Source organism: Gymnoscopelus microlampas, assembly GCF_963454915.1.
Source record: "Gymnoscopelus microlampas genome assembly, chromosome: 7".
Lineage (NCBI taxonomy): Eukaryota > Metazoa > Chordata > Actinopteri > Myctophiformes > Myctophidae > Gymnoscopelus > Gymnoscopelus microlampas.
The window spans coordinates 53,942,384-53,967,091 of NC_139944.1; the positions used below are offsets into that span (position 1 = coordinate 53,942,384).

General features: G+C 41.7%; 1 protein-coding gene across 2 annotated transcripts in view; it reads left to right on the forward strand.

Moving 5' to 3' along the window:
* Positions 1-346: 346 nt before the first annotated feature.
* Positions 347-24,708, forward strand: part of LOC311049315 (SPRY domain-containing protein 3-like) — a 39,794-nt gene continuing 15,432 nt past the window's right edge. For both annotated transcript variants that reach the window (XR_014601187.1, XM_084062864.1), the window contains exons 1-7: positions 347-480; positions 6,222-6,368; positions 7,446-7,521; positions 10,687-10,811; positions 12,048-12,183; positions 13,028-13,213; positions 16,423-16,572. Coding sequence is in view for 1 of the 2 variants with exons in the window: in XM_084062864.1 (XP_083918990.1) it covers positions 6,241-6,368; positions 7,446-7,521; positions 10,687-10,811; positions 12,048-12,183; positions 13,028-13,213; positions 16,423-16,572 (801 nt within the window). In the remaining variant the exon portion in view is untranslated. The remainder of the gene's footprint in view (positions 481-6,221; positions 6,369-7,445; positions 7,522-10,686; positions 10,812-12,047; positions 12,184-13,027; positions 13,214-16,422; positions 16,573-24,708) is intronic.

Sequence of the window (24,708 nt, forward strand, 5' to 3'; positions counted from 1 at the left end):
TATTTACTCCTCCGTAGTTATATCCGGTCTAGAGCCCGCCTACCGTATCCGGTAAGTACTTTTCCCACCACTGGTAAAAGGTACAAAAGTACAAAATGTAAATCCTCTGATCTGATTGGTGGGGTAGGCGGGACTTCCGATGTTCCCGCCCACCCGACGGACGTTTGTGCTCCGTCACTTGACGTAGCCTCGAGCGGCCCGAAAACAGCAGATCTACCAGCCCACAGCGCGTCGTGGCAGCGACGCGGTGTGGGCTTGTAGATCCGCTGTTTTCGACGCGCGACACCGTCAATTGACGGAAGTATATCAATGCGACGGAGTCCGGCAGTGGACACAAAGTAACCAGAAAAGATCAAACGTCGTTATTATATTTTTTTGGGAAACAAAAACAAAAGTGGAAGAAGTTTTAATACTTGAAAACAAAGAGTGAATGTTGTCTTCATCACCACGGGGCCTCACGAAGACTATGTTTACTATAAGGTACATTATTATTATAAATCTTCATTATATTCATTTTATGATGTATTATTGCTCAGCTGTCTCAGCCATCTGCGTCCAAATTAAGCTGTTTATGAAACGTGAAGACGTCTAAATTAATAATACAGGTTTCCATTCATATTTTTGGGAACACTTTCAACTAAATGTGTGTATATTTAGGCTACGGTTAGCTGTGGAATACAACTCTCGTAGACGTATTTATGATTGGAACGATTTCAATCTACGAGAGTTGTAGGGTTCACCCCCCATGGACACAGGTACTTTCAGCACTATACCCCGTAGACACGCCAAACATGTACACATGGAAAATAAAGGTGCTTACCCCTATGCCCCAAATGTTAACTCTCGCTACGGGGTAGTAGTTTAATGTAATAATCCATATCTTTCAACAAAGAAGTGTTTTAATGCCGTCTGTGGCCGAATCTGTCGGAAGTTCCCAATGGTTGGTATTGACGCGCGCCATCTGGTGAAACCCGGAATGACACTCAATGTAAACAGGAAGTAAACGAGGGTGAAAAAATGGCGTTCGGCCACAGACGGCATTGAAACAATTCTTTATTGAAAGATATGGATTATTACATTAAACTACTACCCCGTAGCGAGAGTTAACATTTTGGGCGTGGGGGTAAGCACCTTTATTTTCAATTTGTACATGTTTGGACTGTCTACGGGGCATAGTACTGAAAGTCCCTGTGTCCATGGGGGGTGAACCCTACAACTCTAGTAGATTGAAAACGTCAGAATCATAAATACGTCTACGAGAGTTGTATTCTACAGCTAGTATTGTCTAAAATGTGTTATAAAAATGACCTAGCCTCGCGTGGCCAGACAATATCACACGATTTGTCTGGAACCAGGCTAAAAATGACCCGGTGTAGTTTTTATAACAGGATGATGAACTGATTCACGTCATATTTCTGTTGGAACGTTTTGAAACCATAAATAGGCAACAAACACACACACACGTTTTAGTCGATGCTAAATTGATGCTTTGGACGACGGTGTCGCAGCTGTCGCTCGCCGAAAACAGCCGATTTGTACAAGCCTTGTCTCAAGACTATCATAGATGTATTTGATCGAGTCTATGACTTTTACTTTCGTATATCTATGATAGTCTTGGTCTCTAACCCCTTTAAAGTCACTGGACATCCGAGCAGAAAGCCTTTACTTCTCATGTACATGTACAGAAACAACATATAAAGGGCTGACCCTGTAGCCACAAATGTTAACTCGACATTCGGAACCATTGTTCACTGTATTAGCCCGTATTTTTCAATAGATCTGTGTTTTAATCCCGTATGTGGCCGATTCTGTCGGAAGTTCCCACGTATTCCTCAATGGGTGGTAGTGACGGGCGCATCAGGTGAAAGCCGGTATTACACGCAATTTAAAAAGGAAGTCAACGAGGGGGAAAATAGCGTTCGGCCACAGACGGGATTAAAACGCATATCTATTGAAAAATACGGACTAATACATTGAACACAGATTCCGAATGTTGAGTTAACATCCATGGCTACCGGTTAAGCACCTTTATATATTGCATTTGTACATGTTTGGAGAAATACGGACTTAACTGGGGAAAGTCCAGGACGCTCTGGGGGGTGCAGCCCAAGACTATCATAGATATGCAAATGTATAAATGGATAAAATACATCTATGATAGTCTTGATCCAAGGCTAGATCAATTCAAGACTATATCATAGATGTATTTTTATCCATTTAGACATCTCCATATCTATGGAAGTAAACGTCAGACTCTATAAAATACATGATGATGAGACACTTCCTCTAAAATGAAATCATAGCAGTTATTTTTATACTACATCATCTTGTGAAATCTTGTGAAAACACTGAGCTCATATTAAACGACGTGAGGCATAGGTTGTTGTTTGGATATAGGTTGACATGTTTAAATCACAACACTATAATAAGGGCAGAAGCAGTGACATAGCTTAACAATGAATGATATATACAGTCCAAAATACAACATGCTTTTTAAATACAACATGCTTTTTAGCTCAAATCATGTGTTTGGACACATTTTCATAATTTTTCAAAAATAGCAGATCTACAAGCTCGTAAGCCAAGGTGTAATTTTTAGCAAATTAGACTTTTTCATAGATTTCATAGAATGACCAAATGGTTAGATTCAGGTTAATGTGTATCTTCAGACACTTTTAAACTATCAATATTTAGTCAACTTGAGTGGTCTGCTCTTTTTCCCCCTCTACACACACCAACTCTCCGAAAATAGCCGAGCGATGCGTTGTGGGCTTGTAGAGCTGCTTTTTTTCCGGCTATAATGTTCCCCATCACACAACGATTTGGCGGAACCCCTGTAGTAACTCTGAGGACCCCCTAGGGTTCCCGGACCTGGCTTAAAATTAACACGCCATCATACAATGGGGACGGCCATAGCTGAGTGGTTAGTGAGCCTGTCTGGGGAGCCAGAGCCCCTGGTTGTCCCAGGTACGGTACTACCATTCCAGGCCAGGCCAGCACTGTGTCAATGTGTGTCCCTGAGCAAGACTCTTAACCCCTTATTGCTCCCCGAGTGAATGGCTGCTCACTGCTCCTAGTTATAGGATGGGTTAGTGCAGAGGACTAATTTCACGTATGTGCATATATATGTATACATATACAGTCACAAAAAACACCCCAAGGAGTGGATACTATTCTATTCTATACAAAAGGTGTCACTCGCCGATAAAACAGATGTACAAGCTCACAACGTGCGTCACGTTGCGGAGTGTTAGACTACTATAAACGGGACATGGGGTTAAAGGCATTAAAATAAATCTCCCCTGGGTAATTGGTCCTCACAACATCTGATACATCTGATTGAGGGGCGGCCATAGCTGAATGGTTAGTGAGCCCGCCTAGGGAGCCAGAGGCCCTGGTTGCCCCAGGTTCGATTCCAGGCCAGGTCAGCATATGTGTCGATGAAATGAAATTTGTCCCTGAGCAAGACTCTTAACCCCTAATTGCTCACAGGTTCTCATTGGAAACAAGACCGCAAGGACTTTCATGAACGACCTGTTAAAAGGAATTATCCTTATCCTTATACACGCCACTTATCCCCCAATCCCATGAGTAGTGATTTATTGATTAGGGATTACTGATGATCCACTCATCCCTTGCTACAGTATGTTGGCTTCAATCTGGGAGCCCAGTACAAAAAAAGTAAAAGAATATGTATTTTTCCCCCTTTGTTTTTGCCTCTGGGGGCACCACCTCCTTTTTTGTGTAGAAAAACAGAAACTCGTTTTTTGGCTCCTCCCCTTTCTTAGTCCTCTTCCTCCCGGTTGCTTCTGTGGTTATTCCTACACTAACAACAACACTACACGTTTGGGGCAGCGGTGGTGCTGACAGATTATGAGAGATTACGTTGGCTTAAACCTTTAAGACCTGAAGAAGCATCTGTGTCACTTTTTGATTTGAGCTAAAAAAGCATTATTTTACACTTTGGCTATTTAAAAAATAGCAGATCTACAAGCTCATAGCGCGGCACCGAGTGCCGCGCTACGAGCTTGTAGATCTGCTATTTTTTGAAAAATCGTGAAATTGTGTGCAAATCTTTGAATATATGTTGTTTTAAAGCAAAACATTTTAACTCGAATCTTTGCTTCCGGGGGTCCCTGGAACATATATTTTTAGATGGGGGTCCGCGGCCGGTCATTTTGGGGGTCCTTGACATGGGAAAAAAGAACCACCGATATTATGGCGACATACGTTTTTTTTAAAAACTGTTGAATCTGAACTGTTGAAAAGATTTGAGTTACAAATGTTCGCTTTTGTAACTCAAATCTCAAGATTTGCAAAAAAATTACAATTTTTCAAAAATAGCAGATCTACAAGCACTCAGTGCCGCGCTATGAGCTTGTATATCTGCTATTTTTGAATAGCCAAAGTGTAAAATAGTGCTTTTTTAGCTCAAATCAAAAAGTGACACAGATGCTTCTTTAGGTCTTAAAGGCTTAAACGGTGGCAGCTGCATTATTACAGCAGAAAAGCGCTTTGTGAGAGACGACTCAAATGTTCTGGGTGTTTCCTGCTGTCCTCCTCCTCCTCCTTCTAATGATTAATTTGCCTTCAGTTCATACAATTCATTAAGTCTACATTTAGGCTTATAGCGGTAATGTCGCTGAATGGAATAACAAGGCCATCAAAAGATTACCATGGAGTTTTTAACATGCATTCAAAGATAAACAAAAACATATCATTACAGTGAATCTTCCATCTCCCTCAGAAGTCCCCTGGAAAGAGGCCATGTTTGAAGCATAAAGTCAGTGCTTGACCCTCTGTGCGTCACGCACAGTAGTGGAAAAAGTACTCAAATGTTTTACTTAAGTAAAGTATCGATACTGCGATGTAGAAAAACTCTGTAAAGTAAAGTCCGGAGTTCAAAATTAACTTCACTAAGTACAAAAGTATTGGTATCAAAAGTAGAAAGTACTCATTATGCACAATGTCCCATTTCACACGTTTTCAAATGTATAAAATACATTGAAATCTTTTGAAAATAGCAGATCTACAAGCTCACAATGCGATGCATTGTGGATGCATTGTAGATCTGCTATTTTCAAATGGCTGAAATGTATATAGGGCTGAAGTGGTTAATGTATGCTTTGTAATAATAATCAAAATCTACAAAGTAGCTAGTTGTCAAATAATTGTAGTGGAGTAAAAGTACAATGTTTGCCTCTGAGATGTAGTGGAGTAGATACAAATGGTCAAAGATTTGCACAAATTGTCAAGATTTTTCAAAAATAGCAGATCTACAAGCTCATAGCATGGCACTCGGTGCTTGTATATCTGCTTTTTTTGAATAGCCAAAGAAATCTAAAATGACAGAGATGCGTTCCCGGATTAAATGCATCAAGCTGCCTCACGCTACAGAAACAGGAGATAGGCTTCAGACCTACTGTCTTGGTTAGCTCGGCTACTGTCTGTCGTTTCCCAAGGCTACTCGCTTAACTTCTTTATAGTCGTAATAAAATACAATAAAAGTGATATTGTCTCCAAACAGCTCTATTCAGCCTGGAAGGGCTCAGTCAGTCAGTTTGCATTTAATGCTTGGCTTGAGAATACAGGAAAACACACAGAAACATTCCCTCTGTCTGTCCTCCCGTCACAAAGTCTACTGTTAACCCATTAAGACCGGGAACGCATCTGTGTGTCATTTTTAGATTTCTTTGGCTATGAGCTTGTAGATCTGCTATTTTTGAAAAATCGTGGAATCTTTTTGCAAATCTTTGAACATATAGATTTGAACACTTTTTAACTCAAATCTTTGCTTCTGGGGGTCCCTGGGACTATATTTTTTGAGATGGGGGGTCCACGGCCAAATACATATAATTTTGGGGGTCCTTGACATGAAAAAGTTTGAGAACCACTGACATTATAGCAACATACGTTTTTTTCCAAAACAAAAACCTGTTAGGATTTAGAAGACAGAGATTTGCCCACATTTTCACGATTTTTCAAAAATAGCAGATCTACAAGCTCATAGCGCGGCACTCGGTGCCGCGCTATGAGCTTGTAGATCTGCTATTTGTGAATAGCCAAAGACATCTAAAAATGACACACAGATGCGTTCCCGGTCTTAATGGGTTAAAACGTTATGTCATCCCAGGGCTGTCAATGGTGGCATTGAGTCGAGGCCACGATGATGATGATGAAATGGATTTTAATCTTTTTTTGTGTTTTCTTCCTCCCTCTAGATTGTAATGCTATTACAAAATGGATGACATCAATCGGCACTATCGCTTCATGAACTGGAGGAGGCGAATCAGAGATCTGAGAGAGGTGCGGGCCATCAGGTTCCGGGAGCGTTTCAGGAGGATGATGAAGGATGGAGACTTACTCAGGTACACAGAACGAGTGAAAGTTCTGTTACTATACTATAATATTAGGCATGTAATACGATTTGAATCACGATGCGATTTTTCACGATTTTTTTAAACGCAAAATAATTTTTCAGACAAATGTCCGAAAAGCTTTTTTTCTTTTTCCCCCACAAATCCAGTATTTTCTTCTTCTTTTTTCTTTTTACAATACTGTGTTTTCTCGTATCCTCTTTTCAATACAGTAGCAACTATTTGACTGAGTGAAAACTATTTTTTTAAAGCAATTCTCTTACAAACATCCTGTATTTTCTTTTTTTTTTCCCCTGCTCTTAACACATTCGGTGCCCGAGTTGTATTAAAAAGTGACGTTGAGTGCCAGAGATCTCATCGTTTGTAACGCTACGCTGTTTACAGCTGCAGACTCCACGACGAGCACCCGATTGTAAAATAATATATGCGTGCACGACGGTGGGTGGTCCTGGCTAATGCCTGGAACAATAACATCTCTCACGCAAGTCACCATGGCGGACTGATCTCGGATCGAAAATTAGTGGTTTTCCCCACCGTAAAAAGTTAAGGAAATATGGAGTTTTTTTGCAAGGAGATAGAATGGGAGCGGACGGGAGCCAGTTGTTTTTGGCACGGTGATCCATCTGTCCCTTCAGTCTCAGAGTCACCGTGGGTGATTCCAGATCTGCGCTAGCCCCCCCCCCCTTGTGGAAAAAAACTAAAAGATTGATTTCAAGTAGATTCCCGGTTTTGGCACTCAGCGTCACTTTTTGCAAAACCGTAGATTCACGGTTTTGCCACCCAATGTGTTTGCATCGCAATACATTTTTTATTTAAATTGTCACCAGTTTAAATCGATTTTAATCGATCTACGGTAAATCGTTACATGCCTATATAATATTACTTGTGATGTGATGTGACAATAAAGTTTGATTCTGATTCTAATAATAATAATAATGATGATAACAGCTGATATGTCTCTGTGATTACCTGACTTCAGGCTGGGTATAAAGAACAGATCAGTATCTGAAATATCTCACCTGCTTTAGTTTATATATTTGTTTTGTTTGCTTTTCTGATCATCTGTAGGTATCAAGGGAAGTCAGATGAAGTTGGCTGTTTTGTGTCTGGCGTGGCGTTATCAAAAAGAAACCGCTATTTTGAGGTACTGTAACATATTATGATGATGTGATGTCTGATACATTTTCAGGGTTTTCCATTAAACTCTAGATTAGATAATTTTCTAATCCATTTAACTAACCCTTTAAGACCGGGAACGCATCCGTGTCATTTTAGATTTCTTTGGCTATTAAAAAATAGCAGATATACAAGCTCATAGCGCGGCACCGAGTGCCGAGCTATGAGCTTGTATGTCTGCTATTTTTTTTTATCGTGAAAATTTGTGCAAATCTTTAAGTATATATTTTTAAAAAGCAAACATTTGTAAAATATGTTGTTCAAGGGACCCCCCCAGAAGCAAAGATTTGAGTTACAAATATATTTATATTCAAAGATTTGCACAAATATTCACGATTTTTCAAAAATAGCAGATCTACAAGCTCATAGCGCGGCAAACATGTATATATATAAGATATATATTATATATATTTGCACAAACATTCCATGATTAAAAACTCAGTGCAGCGCTATTTTTGAATAGCCAAAGAAATGTTAAAATGACACAGATGCGTTCCTGGTCCCTTTAATGGATTAATGCATCTCAGCAGCAAATCACAGGAAACAATGCGCTTCCTTTGGGCCCTTCTGGCCTTCATCAGCTCTTGAACAAAGTGCCTTTACGTTTATTTACTCACCTGCATGTGATGCCAATGTTCTAAACATCATGTACACGCGTGTTACATGTTACTACATATCGTCTCTGTCGGGTGGAAAACCTCACGTGTTCAAAACTGTTACTTTTCAGGATTAGAATTCTAAAGTATCAAAAGCAGCAGATCTACAAGCTCAAAACGCGTCGTGTTTTGAGCTTGTAGATCTGCTGCTTTTGATGCTTTTTTGTGTGACACTGTAGTATGATCAAGTTGAGCGTTAATTTACCAATCTTTTTTTTCTTTGAATGCATATATTGTTTTTAGAAGCGAACATTTGTAACTCAAACCTTTGCTTCTGGCGGAGGGGAAAGCAAAAATATTTTCAGATGGGGGTCCGTGGCCAAATACATATCATTTTGGGGGTCTTCTTGACATGAGAAAGTTTGAGAACCACTGATATTATAGCAACATATGTTTTTTCAAAAGAAAAACTGTTAAGGTCCTTACACACCGGGGCGATTTTTTCATGCGAATAATACGTTTTTAAAAAAAAACCTTATAAAGTCAATGCAAGCTTACATGGAGCGAAAAAGCAAAGCGAAAAAGCGTCTTTTAATTATTCAGAACGAGTCCGAATTTTGCGTATATTCGCATATTCGCCGGTGTGTAACCGCCTTTAGGATTTAGAAGACATTCGTTGAATCCCCAGAAGGAAAGATTTGAGCTAAAAATGTTCGCTCAAAGATTTGTACACATTTTCACGATTTTGAGCTTGTATAGCTGCTAATTTTGAATAGCCAAAGAAATCTTAAAATGACACAGATGCTATTCCCCGGCCATAATGGATTAATTGTCCTTTTTAAGGCTGAGAACACGGGGCTCTGCCTTAAGGGTAACTGGGCAGACGGTTCCAGTCTGAACAACCTTTGGACATTTTGTCCAAAAAGGTGGCCATCCATTCCATTCCATTCCATCCAGACCAGACCCAGACCAGACCCAGACCGGCATCTTTTTGTTTATAGGAAGCAGAGGTTTCTGTACTGAGCTCACCTCTAAAACCTCTATCTATCTTTAGCCCATTAAGACCGCCGGGAACGCATCTGTGTCATTTTAAGATTTCTATGGGCTATGCAAAAATAGCAGATATACAAGCTCATAGCGCGGCACTCGGTGCCGCGCTATGAGCTTGTAGATCTGCTATTTTATTTATTTCTAAATTGTGAAAATGTGTTCAAATCTTTGAATGTATACATTTTTAACTCAAATCTTTGCGTCTGGGGGGTTTCCCCTGCAACACAATGTTTTCAGATGGGGATCCGCGGCCAAATACATGTAATTTTGGGAGGTCCTTGACATGAAAAAGTTTAAGAACCACTGATATTTTAGCAACATACATTTAAAAAAAAGACATTTGTGAAATCCCCAGAAGCAATACAATTTGAGTTACAAATGTTCGCTTTAAAAAATATATATATTCAAAGATTTTGCAAAAATTCAAAATTTGAGTTTTTGAAAAGCCAAAAGAATCCAAAAAATGACACACAGATGCATTCCCGGTCTTAATGGGTTAGGGCACACATGGTCACACATGTGTGAATGCGTGCTACACCGCGTTTTATCAGCAGTTTGATCTGAGAGGCCTTTCAGAGAGAAGCGTGTTCTTTCATAGCCTCAGGAGGAAGACAGGCGGTGAGGTCATGAGAACGGACTTCATGTTTCCTCTCTCCTCCTCCTCCTCCTCCTCCTCCTCCTCCTCCTCCTCCTCGGTGTACTGGATGGATGAAGGCCATCATGCTCCGTTTGCTCCCAGTCTCCAGGGTGATGTCATGTCAGAAATAAACACCAGGGCGGCGAGCCAACACGTCGCTGTATGGTCGTTGTTTTCACTTCCGAACACGTGGTGGTGCGGACTGCGGACGCAGTGCCGTATTTGGAAAGAAATGTGTAATGGCGGTTCATCATATCCCTTCACAAATATTTTGTTTACAACATGATAGTTTAGGAAAACTATCATGTTGGTTAGGAAAACTAAGCAAAAAGAATAACTAGAAAAAATCTGTTTGAACCCATTTAGACCTGAGGCCGATTCTAAAAACGCTGTCTAAATCCTGACCTAAGTTTTCTGAAAAACTTGGTTCCCGGATTGAAAGGTATAGTTACGTATAGGGATTCCAAAGGGGGGGGGGGTAATGTCTGTAATATTTAAACCAGGGGCATTTAGCAAATGTACATGGGCATTCATGTTTCACAGAACTTCAGTTTATAATACAATTTATCAAGATTAAAAAATAAATAAAGACTATCAAAATCAGGCAGAACTCCAGTTCAAGTGCAAATCGAAGTTTAGACATCATGAAACTTTTCTGTTAATGAGACAGTGATAATAATAACAACAATGTGTCATTTATCCAGGTGATAATGTAGCAACAATGTGTCATTTTAAATGACACATTGTTGCTACATTATCACCTGGATAAATGACTCATTTATCCAGGTGATAATGTAACAACATGTGTCATTTATCCAGGTGATAATGTAACAATGTGTCATTTATCCAGGTGACGATCAGGGACACGGGGGTGAGGGGGATGATCGCTGTGGGTCTGGTTCCTCTGCACTACAAGCTGGACCATCAGCCAGGCTGGCTCCCTCGTTCAGTAGCTTATCATGCTGACGACGGCAAGTATGTGGCTTTTTTTTATTACCATATAAATAAATTACTGTGAATAAGTATATACTGTATCTCTGGTTGTACAGCAGACATTGAGGGCAGGGCAGCTGGACGATGTATTCTTATTTTTTTTGTCCAAATACCTCAATATCGATATGATGACGATAATATCGCACTGTGATGATTAATGTAAATGTTCACAAGGCGCCAGTATAAATGGGCGGGCTCCTCAGAGTAGCACAGCGACCCACTCTACTTCAAGGGTTTTCAATGCAATTACATTTTATTAAGGTGTCAAATCACAGCAAGGTGTCTCGAGACACTTTACATGTAGAGCCACCTGATTCGGATGCTATCAATGCATAGAATGGGAGATTATCACGTTCTATCAGACCATTGAATGGGCGAAGTAGGCGACCTACTAGCTACCCCGCGATTTATCAGACCATTCATTGGGCGTAATCAGGAGCTACTGACCTACCGACGGAGATGACTTAAATACTTCAGTTTCGGTTTTGGTTTTGGTTGTTTTGGTTTCGGACCATGACGGAGGCGCGCAGTCTCAGGCGAGCTGGAGCCCCGCGACGGGCCACCGAGGGAGCTAAGGCGACCGAGTTGCCGTCCTGAGTGGTGCGACGCTCGCCTGTGCCTACTCAGCGCCGTTCGAGTTATGTACCGATACGCACAGAATCGTAAATATTGTTGTGGGGACTGCTCCGCCTCCGTCGGTAGGTCAGTAGCTCCTGATTACGCCCAATGAATGGTCTGACAAATCGCGGGGTAGACAGTAGCTCGCCTACTTCGCCCATTCAATGGTCTGATAAAACGTGATAATCTCCCATTCAATGCATTGATAGCATTCGAAGCCGGTGGTAGAGCAGAGACCCCACATTGTCCCACCCTGAGCAAGCAATTTTGCAACAGTGGCAACTTAACTGCGGAAGAAACGTCAGGCAGACCCCCGGCTCTAGGGTGGGCGGTCATCTGCCTCGACCGTGTTTTTTTCTACTGTTGAGTGAGAAAACAATGTTGCACAGGGTGGTGTGAGCTTGCACATCGGCTATCTTATTTTTGTCATTTTTTATAGTTTTTTGTAACTACAAAATAAGGCATAGGTTGTTGAAGCCATTGGAAAAGACAATACCTTTTCCATATCGCAATTCTACGACGATACCTCGTCTCGTGTCATGATATCCATACAATATCGATATGAAATGTAAGCTCACACACCTCTCCTCTTCCTTTCAGGCTATACAACGGTAAGAGCGTGGGACAGCAGTTCGGGCCAAAGTGTAACCAAGGGGACCGGATCGGCTGTGGGATCTACAGAGACACGTTTGAAGAAGGCCAGATCACTGTGTTCTTCACCAAGAACGGCAAGGAGGTAAGTTTCTCATTTCCTCCCTTTCAATCCCGGAACACATACACAGTCATTTTAAATTTCTTTGACTCTTCAAAAATAGCAGATCTACAAGCTCATAGCGCGGCACCCAGTGCAGCGCTATGAGCTTGTAGTACAGTACATTATAGAGTATAGTATCGTGTATATAGTGCAGGGGTCTTCAACAGGGGGTCCGGGACCCCTAGGGGGTCCTCAGAGTTACTACAGGGGGTCCGCCAAATCTTTGTGTGATATGATTTTTTCTTTTTTTTTTACATGAACCACTTGAACCCTAGCATCCCTTTTCTAAGGAGAACTTTAGCCAAAAATAGCAGATCTACAAGCTCACAACGCCTCGCAGCGCGAGGCGTTGTGAGCTTGTAGATCGGCTAAGATCTATAGAGTTATAGGTGTAGCGGGGAAAAAGAGCAGCAAACGTTTATCTGAAACACAATTTTATACAATATAGAGGGGGTCCCTGCTTCATCTCTCTCTCAGCTAGGGGGTCCTTGGCCTGAAAACGTTGAAGACCCCTGATATAGTGTATAGTGTAGCACAGTACAGTATAGGGACCAGGATTACTGCATGTTTGTTGTGAGGGTACCTACCCTAGAGAACACGGGGAGAACATGCAAACTCCACACACAGAAAGGCTCTTTCACCAACCCCACCTAGGGTGTGGGCACTGATGACGCGGAGGAGAGGACACGCCCCCAGCGCCCACAGCATCCCTGGCGGGAATCGAACCCAGGACCTTCTAGCTGTGAGGCGACAGCGCTACCGTGCCCATGCGTTCCCGGTTTTAATGGATGACGTGTTTAATTTTGCCTTATTATTGTCGTCTCAGGTGGGCAACGTGGAGATGGCGGCGCCGGGCGCTCTGTTCCCCGCGGTGGGCATGCTCTCCATCGGAGAGGAGGTTCAGCTGGACCTGCAGGCGGAGTGGCTGACGGAGGAGGACGACGGGCTGATGATCGTAGACAGCCACGAAGACGACTGGGCTCGTCTCCATGACGTCAAAGTGACCGGCACCGTAAGTTCACTGGGGTTCTCAAAGCTTTGTTTTCATGTCAAGGACCCCCCAAATTGATATGTATTTTGCCCGCGGACCCCCCCATCTAAAAGATATTCTGTGCCAGGGATCATAGTAAACAAAACAAAAAGGGTGCATATTTACCCCAGTGGAAACAGTGGTCTACACCAGGGGTCTTCAACGTTTTCAGGCCAAGGACCCCCTAGCTGAGAGAGAGATGAAGCAGGGACCCCCACTATATTGTATAACATTGTGTTTCAGATTAAACTTTTTTAAACAGCTCTTTTTTCCCTCTACACCTATACCTCTTAGCCAAAAATAGCCGATCTACAAGCTCACAACGCCTCGCGCTGCGAGGCGTTGTGAGCTTGTAGATCGGCTATTTTTGGCTATAAATTTCTCCTCAGAAAAGGGATGTTAGGGTTCAAGTGGTTAAGGTAAAAAAGAGAAATCATATCACACAAAGATTTGGCGGACCCCCTGTAGTAACTCTGAGGACCCCCTAGGGGTCCCGGACCCCCTGTTGAAGACCCCTGGTCTACACGCTCACTTTTTCATGTCAAGGACCCCGAATATTATATGTATTTGGCCGCGGACCCCCATCTCAAAAAATGTTGTTCCAGGAACCCCCAGAATCAAAGATTTGAGTAAAAAAATGTTCCCTTTAAACAATATATACATGTTCAAGTATTTGCACAAAATGTTCAAGATTTGTCAAAAATAGCAGATCTACCAACTTGTATATCTGCTATTTTTGAATAGCCGAAGTATAAATTATGGATAAAGTGGTTACACAGACGCTTTCCCGGTCTTAAAAGGTGAGAATAAGGCAGTAAAAAGTAGTCAGTTGGTAAAGGTAAGGTCCTCCATATATACATAGTAACTAGTAGACGATATGAAGTGATATCCACTCTCATCACCAGTAAAACATGGCTTTTTGCCCCAAGGACAAATGTGTCATCCTCCTGTTCTCTGGTTCTCCTCCTTCCTGCATCTGACAGCACAGTGATGGAGATTTATGAGTCTGGGAGAAGGAGGAGGAGGAGTGACTGGATGGGGAGACACAACTAAACCTATTTCTGAGTTGAAAGAGGAGGGAGGGGAGGGGAGGCAGCTGGGTCGCCACAGGGCAGTAACCTGCATACCTCCTGCATTTCTAATAACCCTCCATTTCTCCCACAAATCTGCCATTGTCTTGTTATTGCACTGGAAAGGTAGCTCTCCACCAAACAGACTACTATACAGATTTACTACAGACTGCTGGCAGTAGGGAGATCAGTCAGTTTGGAAGGTGTGAAAAATAGTTGCTGAATGCACCTGAGAGCCCATACAGACAGACAGACAGACAGACGGCTACTATGGTGCTCCTATGGCTTGATGTTTTTTTTTCCAACAACAAGCCCGCTGCTATGCGACGGTCGCAAGTTATTGTAATCACGATAAAAAACGCTCACAAAGAGATTGTGAGATTTTTAAGTTATCAGAGATTTAAGTTATCGTGAAAGTGTCCTCCATCATACACTATTAGCTTTTGTTGAGCTGCAAATTCAGTACAATTTCCAAAAATAGCAGATCTACAAGCTCACAACGCGTTGCGAGCTTGTAGATCGGCTAATTTTGGCAACCGTTCCCCCCAGAATAGGGATGCTGGGGGTTCATGTGGTAGTGCCATTTTAAGTTTTTAAGTATATTTCGATTATCGCGATAATATTGTTAATAATAATAATAATAATCGTGACATGTAATTTTCACATCGTCCCATCCCTAGTAGGGAAGCATCGAAACAAAGCTGACGAGCTTGCTCGGTCGGCGTTCGACAACGGCGTACCCACCGCCCATTCAACAGAAGATTTTTGACAACAGACACTTTCCAACACTTAACTGATTGCTGATCTACAAAACTCCTGTAATAAACTAATGTTGGCCCTCATGCAGCCTGGGCACCTGGCCCGGGTTGTATCCCTGAGTAAGACATACAAAGTTAAGCATTGTGGTCAATCTGTTGCAATCTGTTGCTTAACACACTGACCACCATTGACGTCTATTAGACGTCATTTGGTGATGTCAGTGATTACAATAGAGGGTGCTCTTCCGCAACCTTGTCAGTGATCCTATGACTCCTGAGGAAGAATACACCCGGAAATCACACATTCTAAAAATGGATGAAAGAAGAGACCTTCGTCTTTCCTCCCAGACATCTGATATTTACATCGTTATTAACTCATTCAGTGCCAATGAAATAAAAAGATAATTGCAAACTGTTCCAGCCAAAAATGGTACATGGTAAAAGTAAAGTGCTCAGGAGCCGAGATACAGCCCTTTTCAGTAATAAGTTAAACAAGAAGTAAATGGAGCAGCAAATCTTCAAATGATGATATCTTGGGTTCTGAACGTTTTTTCCAAAAGCGATGCGACGTGTTGTGAGCTTGTAGATCTGCTATTTTTAAACATTTTGCCAGCCAAAAATACATAGTAAAAATAAAGTGCTCAGGAGCCGAGATACAGCCTTTTTCAGTAATAAGTTAAACAAGAAGTGAATGTAGCAGCAAATATTCATATATTGATATCTTGGGTTCTGAACGTTTTTTTCCAAAAGCGATGCGACGCGTTGTGAGCTTGTAGATCTGATGTTTTTAAACATTTTGCCAGCCAAAAATACATAGTAAAAAAAAGTGCTCAGGAGCCGAGATACAGCCTTTTTCAGTAATAAGTTAAACAAGAAGTGAATGGAGCAGCAAATCTTCATATATTGATATCTTGGGTTCTGAATGTTTTTTTTCCAAAAGCGATGCGACGCGTTGTGAGCTTGTAGATCTGATGTTTTTAAACATTTTGCCAGCCAAAAATACATAGTAAAAAAAAGTGCTCAGGAGCCGAGATACAGCCTTTTTCAGTAATAAGTTAAACAAGAAGTGAATGGAGCAGCACATCTTCAAATGATATCTTGGGTTCTGAACGTTTTATTTTACATTTTCTTTAAAAAACACGTCAAACACGTCATTGGCACGTTGTGCCATTGCGGTAAAACACGTGAAACACGTCAATGGCACTCAGTGAGTTGAAAAGAAATATGTATGTCTCAAAAGATGAGTAAAAACGCTGGCAGTGGCTGATTTAATTAATTAGTTAATGAATTCCCGGCAGTTAATGTGTTAATGACAGTGTGTGTACAGTACGTGATCATGTGTGTCATTTTGGCTTCCTTTCAGCTGCTGGAGTACGTGGGCAAAGGGAAGAGCATCGCTGACGTGGGCTTGGCCCAGGCCCGGCGCCCGCTGGGCACTCACTGCCACTACTACGAGCTGGAGATCACCAGCGAAGGAGAGAACTCCTACATCGCCCTGGGCCTGGCACGCAGGGTAAGAGGCAACCAGGGCTGTGGAAAGAGTAACTAAAGTGCCCTTTACTCAAGTACTCTACTACTTAATCCATGACGACCGGGAACGCGTCTGTGTCATTCTAAGATTTCTTTGGCTGCTCAAAAAACAGCAGATCTACAAGCTCATAGCGCGGCACCGAGTGCCGCGCTATGAGCTTGTAGATCTGCTATTTTTGAGACTTTTCACCCAAATCTCCATACTTCTCCAGGTGTGGAAAACAGTCTTTCATAATACGAATAAGCGGTTCTGCTGGTACGGAACCGCTGGTCAAATTATTGGCTTTATAGGAATGTGACAATAACAATGTTTTTGAGTGAACTATCCCTTTAACTGTACAGAATACCATACTACTGTTTCAGCATGACGTTAACTGTACAGAACGCCCGGCGCACAGTAACGCCTAAAAGAAACATCCACAATTTCTATGATTACCGTCAGGTGTGTTTTTTACCTGTCAAAATGTCTATTGTAGCTACAGCACATGATGCAATATCTAGGCTGCTTGATTTTGATTTCAAATCCATCATTTAAGTGAAGCAACAGGTGCCTATTTTTATTTATATTAAACAGGATGTGCAGATGGTATGCTTCATGGTGAGATTATATCCAGGGTGATTGTGATTGTTGTGTAAACATTCAACAAGTCCTTTCTCGGGGCGAAAGATGATTACCGCTTATTTACAAAACATGGCTCATTAGTGCATCGTCAATTGTCACTCTGTACCATTTCAATGAGCCTAATTAATGCAGCTAACCATAAACGTCTTAGCCTCGAGGAAACTGCTGCATACTTAGAATTTCTTGATATTTTGTTTCCGTGTTGTTTAGAGAATGAAACGCAACCACGTAGCAACAAGAGGAAGTAGAACACGGGAAGAAAGGAAAACTAATAGAGACATAGTACGGTGATGAGGAGTTCTTATCCTCCAGGCCAGTCCTTGTCAAACTTCGTCACGTCAAGGACCTCCAAATTAATAGGTATTTAGCCACAGACCCTCAACTGAAAATATGTAGTGCCAGGCAGGGACCCCCCACACAGGATGTGTGTTGTTGTTGAAATGTTATAATATGCTCAGCAGCAGATGTAAACTGGAAACAAACAACACTTTGATATGCGTTTTCAGTTCAAACCAGTGGCGTCCCCAGGAATTACATTTAGGGCAGGCGAGATTTTTTGCATCCCCCGCCCCATCTATTATTACCCCAAAAAAGGAATTTCAACTCAATCGAAAACCAGCGAAAGTGGCCGTTTTCAAGATGTTTTGGCCATTATCTCTGGAACGGAAGGTCCAATCTGCTCAGTTCAAATCTTGTTGGATGCGTAACTTTGAGGACATTAAGCACGTTACGACACCTTTTCGGGTTATTTGGGTTTTCTAGGGGAGGCAAGATCTTAGTTGGGCAGGTGACCGCCTGTCCTGCCTCTACTGTGGGTACGCCACTGGTTCAAACTGCTGCAGAGCCAATCAAATGAAGCTATGAGAAACTGACCCGGAACAGGAAACAGGAAAGCCACCTTTTGAAAAAGGGAACTACAGTCATGTACAAAGTTTATCATAAAAGATAATCGATTTTGGGGTGCCTGACTATTTCCAGACTCTATATAACATTCAGGAGGTGTAGTTCTAGACTCTACATAACATTCAGGAGGTGTAGTTCCAGACTCTATATAACATTCAGGAGGTGTAGTTCCAGACTCTATAACATTCAGGAGGTGTAGTTCCAGACTCTATATAACATTCAGGAGGTGTATTTCCAGACTCTATATAACATTCAGGAGGTGTAGTTCCAGACTCTATATAACATTCAGGAGGTGTAGTTCCAGACTCTATATAGCATTCAGGAGGTGTAGTTCCAGACTCTATATAACATTCAGGAGGTGTAGTTTCAGACTCTATAGAACATTCAGGAGGTGTAGTTCCAGACTCTATATAACATTCAGGAGGTGTAGTTCCAGACTCTATATAACATTCAGGAGGTGTAGTTCCAGACTCTATATAGCATTCAGGAGGTGTAGTTCCAGACTCTATATAACATTCAGGAGGTGTAGTTTCAGACTCTATAGAACATTCAGGAGGTGTAGTTCCAGACTCTATATAACATTCAGGAGGTGTAGTTCCAGACTATATATAACATTCAGGAGGTGTAGTTCCAGACTATATAGCATTCAGGAGGTGTAGTTCCAGACTCTATATAACATTCAGGAGGTGTAGTTCCAGACTCTATATAACATTCAGGAGGTGTAGTTCCAGACTCTATATAACATTCAGGAGGTGTAGTTCCAGACTATATAACAGTGGTTTTCAACCCTTTTCATATCAAGTTTCATTATTTATTCAGCATTTGAGCCACACACGAGCGTTTGATGAGATTTAGCCTCATAGGCCAAGTCTTAGAATCATTTGTTATCGTTGGATAAGATTTTGTCCACAAATTCACGCTGTATGGATGTTGGTACCATAGGAGAGATAACAGGCAAACGTTGATCAAAATAACAATTCTTCTACATTCTCTAATTACTGTATGTAGACTTCTTGGAAATTAAGTATTGCAGATTTTTTTTACAATAATTGAACTCTTCAGAGCATCAAATGACTCTCTCAAGACTTAAAGATCTATAAGGGTCCATTTGGTTACCAACTCTGCATCATTTAGCTGGGGACCACCTGGAACCGCCTCAAGGACCACTGGTGGTCCCCGGACCACTGGTTGAGGACCACTGCTGCTATATAGCATTCAGTAGATTGTGGAATAGTTGTCTGGCTACCAGAGGACAGAGTAGGTAAAGTATTAAATGGCCCAGCCTGGAATTTCTATGGAATAAGCAATGAGGGGCTAGAATGAGGCAATATTTATTCTATTAGCTTTTCTCTCTCTCCGTCATCCATCACTCAGAGCGGAAACAATGAGGGCAGTGGGGTGGGGGCGTGGGGGGGGGGGGGGGGGGGGTTGGGCCATTGGGGTGGGGTGGGAGATTATGTTTCATGTAGCAACAGATTAACCACACAGTAATAAATAATATAATGCATCTTGCACAACAACACAGACGCACACACACACACACACACACACACACACCACACACACACACACACACCACACCACACCACACCACACACACACACACACACACACACACACACACACACACACACACACACACACACACACACACACACACACACACACACACACACACACGATAGATGACAGGAAATGATAATGGTGATGTGTTTCAACCGGTGGGTGGAAGTGGAAATACACTGATTTCTTTACTTGCAGAAAGTAAAAAATAATCAATCCACACAATATATATTGTTGCACTGAGTGCCGCGTTTGTAGATGAGCTTGTAGATCTGCAATTTTTTGAAAAATCGTGAAAAATTGGTGGAAATATATATATATATATATATATATATATATATATATATATATATATATATATATATATATATATATATATATATATATATATATATATATAGTATATATATATATATATATATACTGTATATATACTGTATATCACTGCTGATCCTTCTGCAGGGTCTCACTGCCAGTGCTTTGAGATCACCACCGCTGATCAAAAGGTCAAAATCGCCACAAAAATACACACTGGTCTTAATTTAGAAAACTACAAAAGTAGAGAGAGGTCTCAGAGGAAAAAGTCTTGAAATGGTCTGGAATTTTTATTTGGAGAAGTGGCTGAAGCACCCTGTGGCGACTCACAGAAATAGCTCCCAGTAAATGAAACAAGCCCAAAAATGATTATTAGTTTGATTTGATTTGGATCTCTTCTAGCGGCTGATCTTCAAAGACTCCAGTCTACATAAAGACATAATGTTACAGCATACAAATAATGATAAAAACAACAACCAAGTATTACAGCATAGACATAAACACACCACTTTACACACACACACACACACACACACACACACACACACACACACACACACACACACACACACACACACACACACACACACACACACACACACAGAGCACGTGCTTGCCCATATACGATACACATGCCCATCTATGGTTATAGTACTACCTACATCCTACAGCCTACTGACAGCACAATAATCAATCAATAAAAAAAGGCAATCCTAGTTATTTTTCCCCCCATTTCTTTAGGTTTTTTATTCAGCATATAGTTAATGTAATGAATTCCATAATTTAACTGTCCTAAAGATAAAAGATTGACTTCCCATAGCAGGTTTTTATTTTTGGTAACACATAGTAATCTTTGTGTCTTGGTGTTTATCACCAACCTCATGCCGAGGTGTAGAGATGCATCAATCTACCATGTTGTCTCACTGGAGTGTGGGCAGTGTGGGTTGTCTGGTGTGTAGTTTATTTGTTTTTATTTGGAGTGGTTGAAGCCACATGCCTGCCAAGTCAGCTCAATCAAAGATATGCAATTATTAATGATCCATCCCATCCCAATTTGGAGCCACTAGACGCAAAATGGTCCACAAATCCTACAAATGGTCTCCTGATCTCGCAAACGTCCGATGTTTACTGGTGCTACTGTAGATCCCGCGAGAGTGTGTTGCTGGGACAGGTCGAGAAAGGTTGATAATGAAATAGATTTTCTCCTGATTTGTTTCTCTGAAAAAAGCCATTTTAGTGGCTTGTGACAATTTTTAGTTCAGGGTGACCATGGGGATGAAGAATGGTTCAGAAGCTCTGTGTTCGGGGGCACAGTCGGTAACGCTGTCGCCTCACAGCTAGAAGGTCCTGGGTTCGATTCCCGCCGGGGACACTGTGGGCGCTGGGGGCGTGTCTTCTCCTCCGCGTCATCAGCGCCCATACCCTAGGTGGGGTTGGCGAAAGGGCCCTTTCTGTGTGGAGTTTGCATGTTGTTTCCCCGTGTCTCCTAGGGTAGTTAATACCCTCACAAAAACATGTAGTAATCCTGGTCACTATACCGCCTCCCCCATGACAGCCGGGGCGCCTGATGGAGGGGAAGGGAACTGGTTGGAATAACGTGTTCCTTCCACGCGCTACGTCCAACCAGGGAAACTCTCCCCTGTCAGGTGACAAGACAATCAGTTGGCTCTCATGCATTGAAGGAGGCATGAGCTCAGCCCTGGCCTCCCTAGGCTGGTGGGGGGAGTGTAGTGCCCAGGATCACTTAGCAAATTGACACCGGGTGAAAAAAAGGGTTACAAAAATCGAGTGATAAAAATTATTAAAAAAAAAAAAAAGAAATGGATTTTCTCCTGATTTGTCTCTGAAAAAAGCCAGTACGAAAATCTTGGGAAGATTGTGTGGCTTACGACAATCAGTTCTAATATTTAATTCAGGGTGACCATGGGGATAAAGAATGATTCAGACGCTCTGTGTTCACGTTCACTCTTCCATTGGAAATAATCCAATAACTCCAAACCGCTTCCGCAGATACAGGAAGTAAACTGGAGATGGCATGTCTTTCTTTTTTTTTTATTGGGCTCAATGACGCACTTCTTATTCTTTAGAAAGCCTCTTTAGTCATGATAATGCATGGAGGATAAACGGCACCTCATTCCAACAGGCACAGTGTGTTCTTACTGCTTGACTCCAATTACACCCCGAATTATATTATATAAACCACAATCTGTACCTGGATGAAGGGGAAAACAAACACATGCTGATTTAGGTGTTATTCCAGTGGATTACGATCGAAATACGATCATGCAGCGTTGAGATCAGATCTCAGTCTCGGTGTTATCCAGGTATAGATACTATCCATACAGACTGTTCACTATATAAAAGTATCTCCCCAACGGGGTAGAAATATCAACACCACCAGTAGAGAAATGTAATAACCATGGTTTGTGACGAAAACAAACAAACTGCATATCTGCTCCTTCAGTGGCTCGTCGCCTGCTAAAAGGTTAAACCATTTTGGGCGGGAACCCCTTTTTGGAACTATACCTTTCAGGACGGGAACCCCTTTTGGGGTTCTTGTTGCTATGTACAGTATATAGCAACATACATTTTTTGTAATTTCTGAATAAATATTTGAAGTTTTTCAGAAAACTAAGGTCAGGATTTAGAAGGCGTTTTTAGAATCGGCCTCAGAACTTATTTTTAACTCTCTGGCGCGTCCACATTTTGTTTAAAAATACAACATGACTATCCTTTCCTGTCAGGGGTTGGTATGTATGGCAGACTTTTAATGGTTTAATGATCAAACAACTGGCAGAGTTGGAAACGTGGCAGGTATGTGAGGTTGAAAACTGGACGCAGAGACGCCATATAAAAATACCAGATCTTAAAAAACAATGAATGAATGAATGTGGTTGGATTTGGATTGGATAATACAGTCCTAAATACCAGACGTAACGGGGTGACAGGCTGAGTATGGAAGCGTTGTTGTTTTCACACCTGTGTGATCCCGTTAAACAGCCAAAAACCTTGTTCTTGTCTCATCCCCCTTTAGTTAACCCATTAAGACCAGGAACGCATCTGTGTCATTTTTAGATTTCTTTGGCTATTCAAAAATAGCAGATATACAAGCTTAAAAATGTGTGAACATCTTTGAATTATTATTATATTTTTTTTAACTCAAATCTTTGCTTCTGGGGGTCCCTGGAACAAAATATTTTGAGATGGGGACTGCAGACAAATACATATCATTTTGGGGGTCCTTGACATGAATTTATTTTGAGAACCACTGATATCATAGCAACACAAGTATTTTCTCCAAAAAAAACTGTTAGGATTTAGAAGACATTTGTAGAATCCCCAGAAGCAAAGATTTGAGTTACAGATGTTCGCTTGAAAAAATATTTAAAAAAATATATATATTTCCAAAAATCGCAGATCTACAAGCTCGTATTACTATTTTTGGAATAGCCAAAGAAATCTAAAATGACGCGGATGCGTTCCTGGTCTTAATGGGTTAAAGTTCCAACCCACTGCACCCGCTCTGAACCTGTGTGTGTGCACCGTGCACGGCTGCACGCAGGCAGGCTGCGCCCCATGGTGCCCTGGGGCTGTAGTGGATGGTTGTGTGTGGAGAATGGGAGCTCTGTCATTTCCAACTTGATTGTTTTCCCGGAATTGTTTTTTGGAGCTGTCTGCGGTCGTGCTGGGGCGTCATAAATCCATCGGTGTGGTGTCACCCCCCCCCCCCCACACACACACACACCCCCACACACACACACACACACACAGGGCCCCCCGCTATACCTCTCCCCACCTCCTCCTACCGAGGCTACAATGAGGCATCCTTTCACCAGCATGCTGATGGGAGCCATTACCTCTCCCTGAAAATATCAAAACACAGGCCTTGTTGTTTCCCAAGGTAGCAGAAAGTGATGAGACCCACTTGTGGTGAAAGCAGACGCGAGTTTCATCTGTGACTTTCTTTCTACTAACATAATGGAGCACTTGTGTTAACGGTGCATTCCTTTGTCTCTTTGTAATTCTGTCCTTCAGGACTTATCTCTCTTATGGTCTCTCTCCGTTTATAAACATTTTTCCACTCGCCCACCTGGGATTCCATTACCATCACCCTGTTCATGTGCTGCTTTACCTAATGTACTCACCATCCAGTTAGAGCTACCACTGTGCTCTGGTTATAGGGGCCTTAATGGTAACCTGGAAAGCTCGCCCCAAAACAGTAACACACTCGCCCCCATTTTGTTCCTCCAACCAGCGGTTCTTGTATTCTTAAAGTTTAGGTTTAGACATAGTTTTACAGAGGTTACGTTTAGGATTAAGGTTAGGTTTAGACATAGTTTTACTGAGGTTATGTTTAGGAATAAGGTTAAGTTTAGGCATAGTTTTACTGAGGTTGCGTTCAGGAATAAGGTTAAGTTTAGGCATAGTTTTGCTGAGGTTACGGTTAGGAATACCACGTGAATACCGCCGGATTTCCCCAGGGGCGACTGTGTTTTGGGGCGAACGTTTTGATATTCAAGCTTAACAACTTAAGTCAATCGTTCTCGAACCTTTTCATGTCAAGGACCCCCAAATAAATATGTGTTTGGCCGCGGACCCCGAACTGAAAAGGTTTTAACTTTTGTTCCAGGGACCCCCATAAGATATGATATCTGTAAAAAAAAAAAAACTATTAAAAAAATTACGCTATTTTACAAATATTTTCAAAAATAGCAG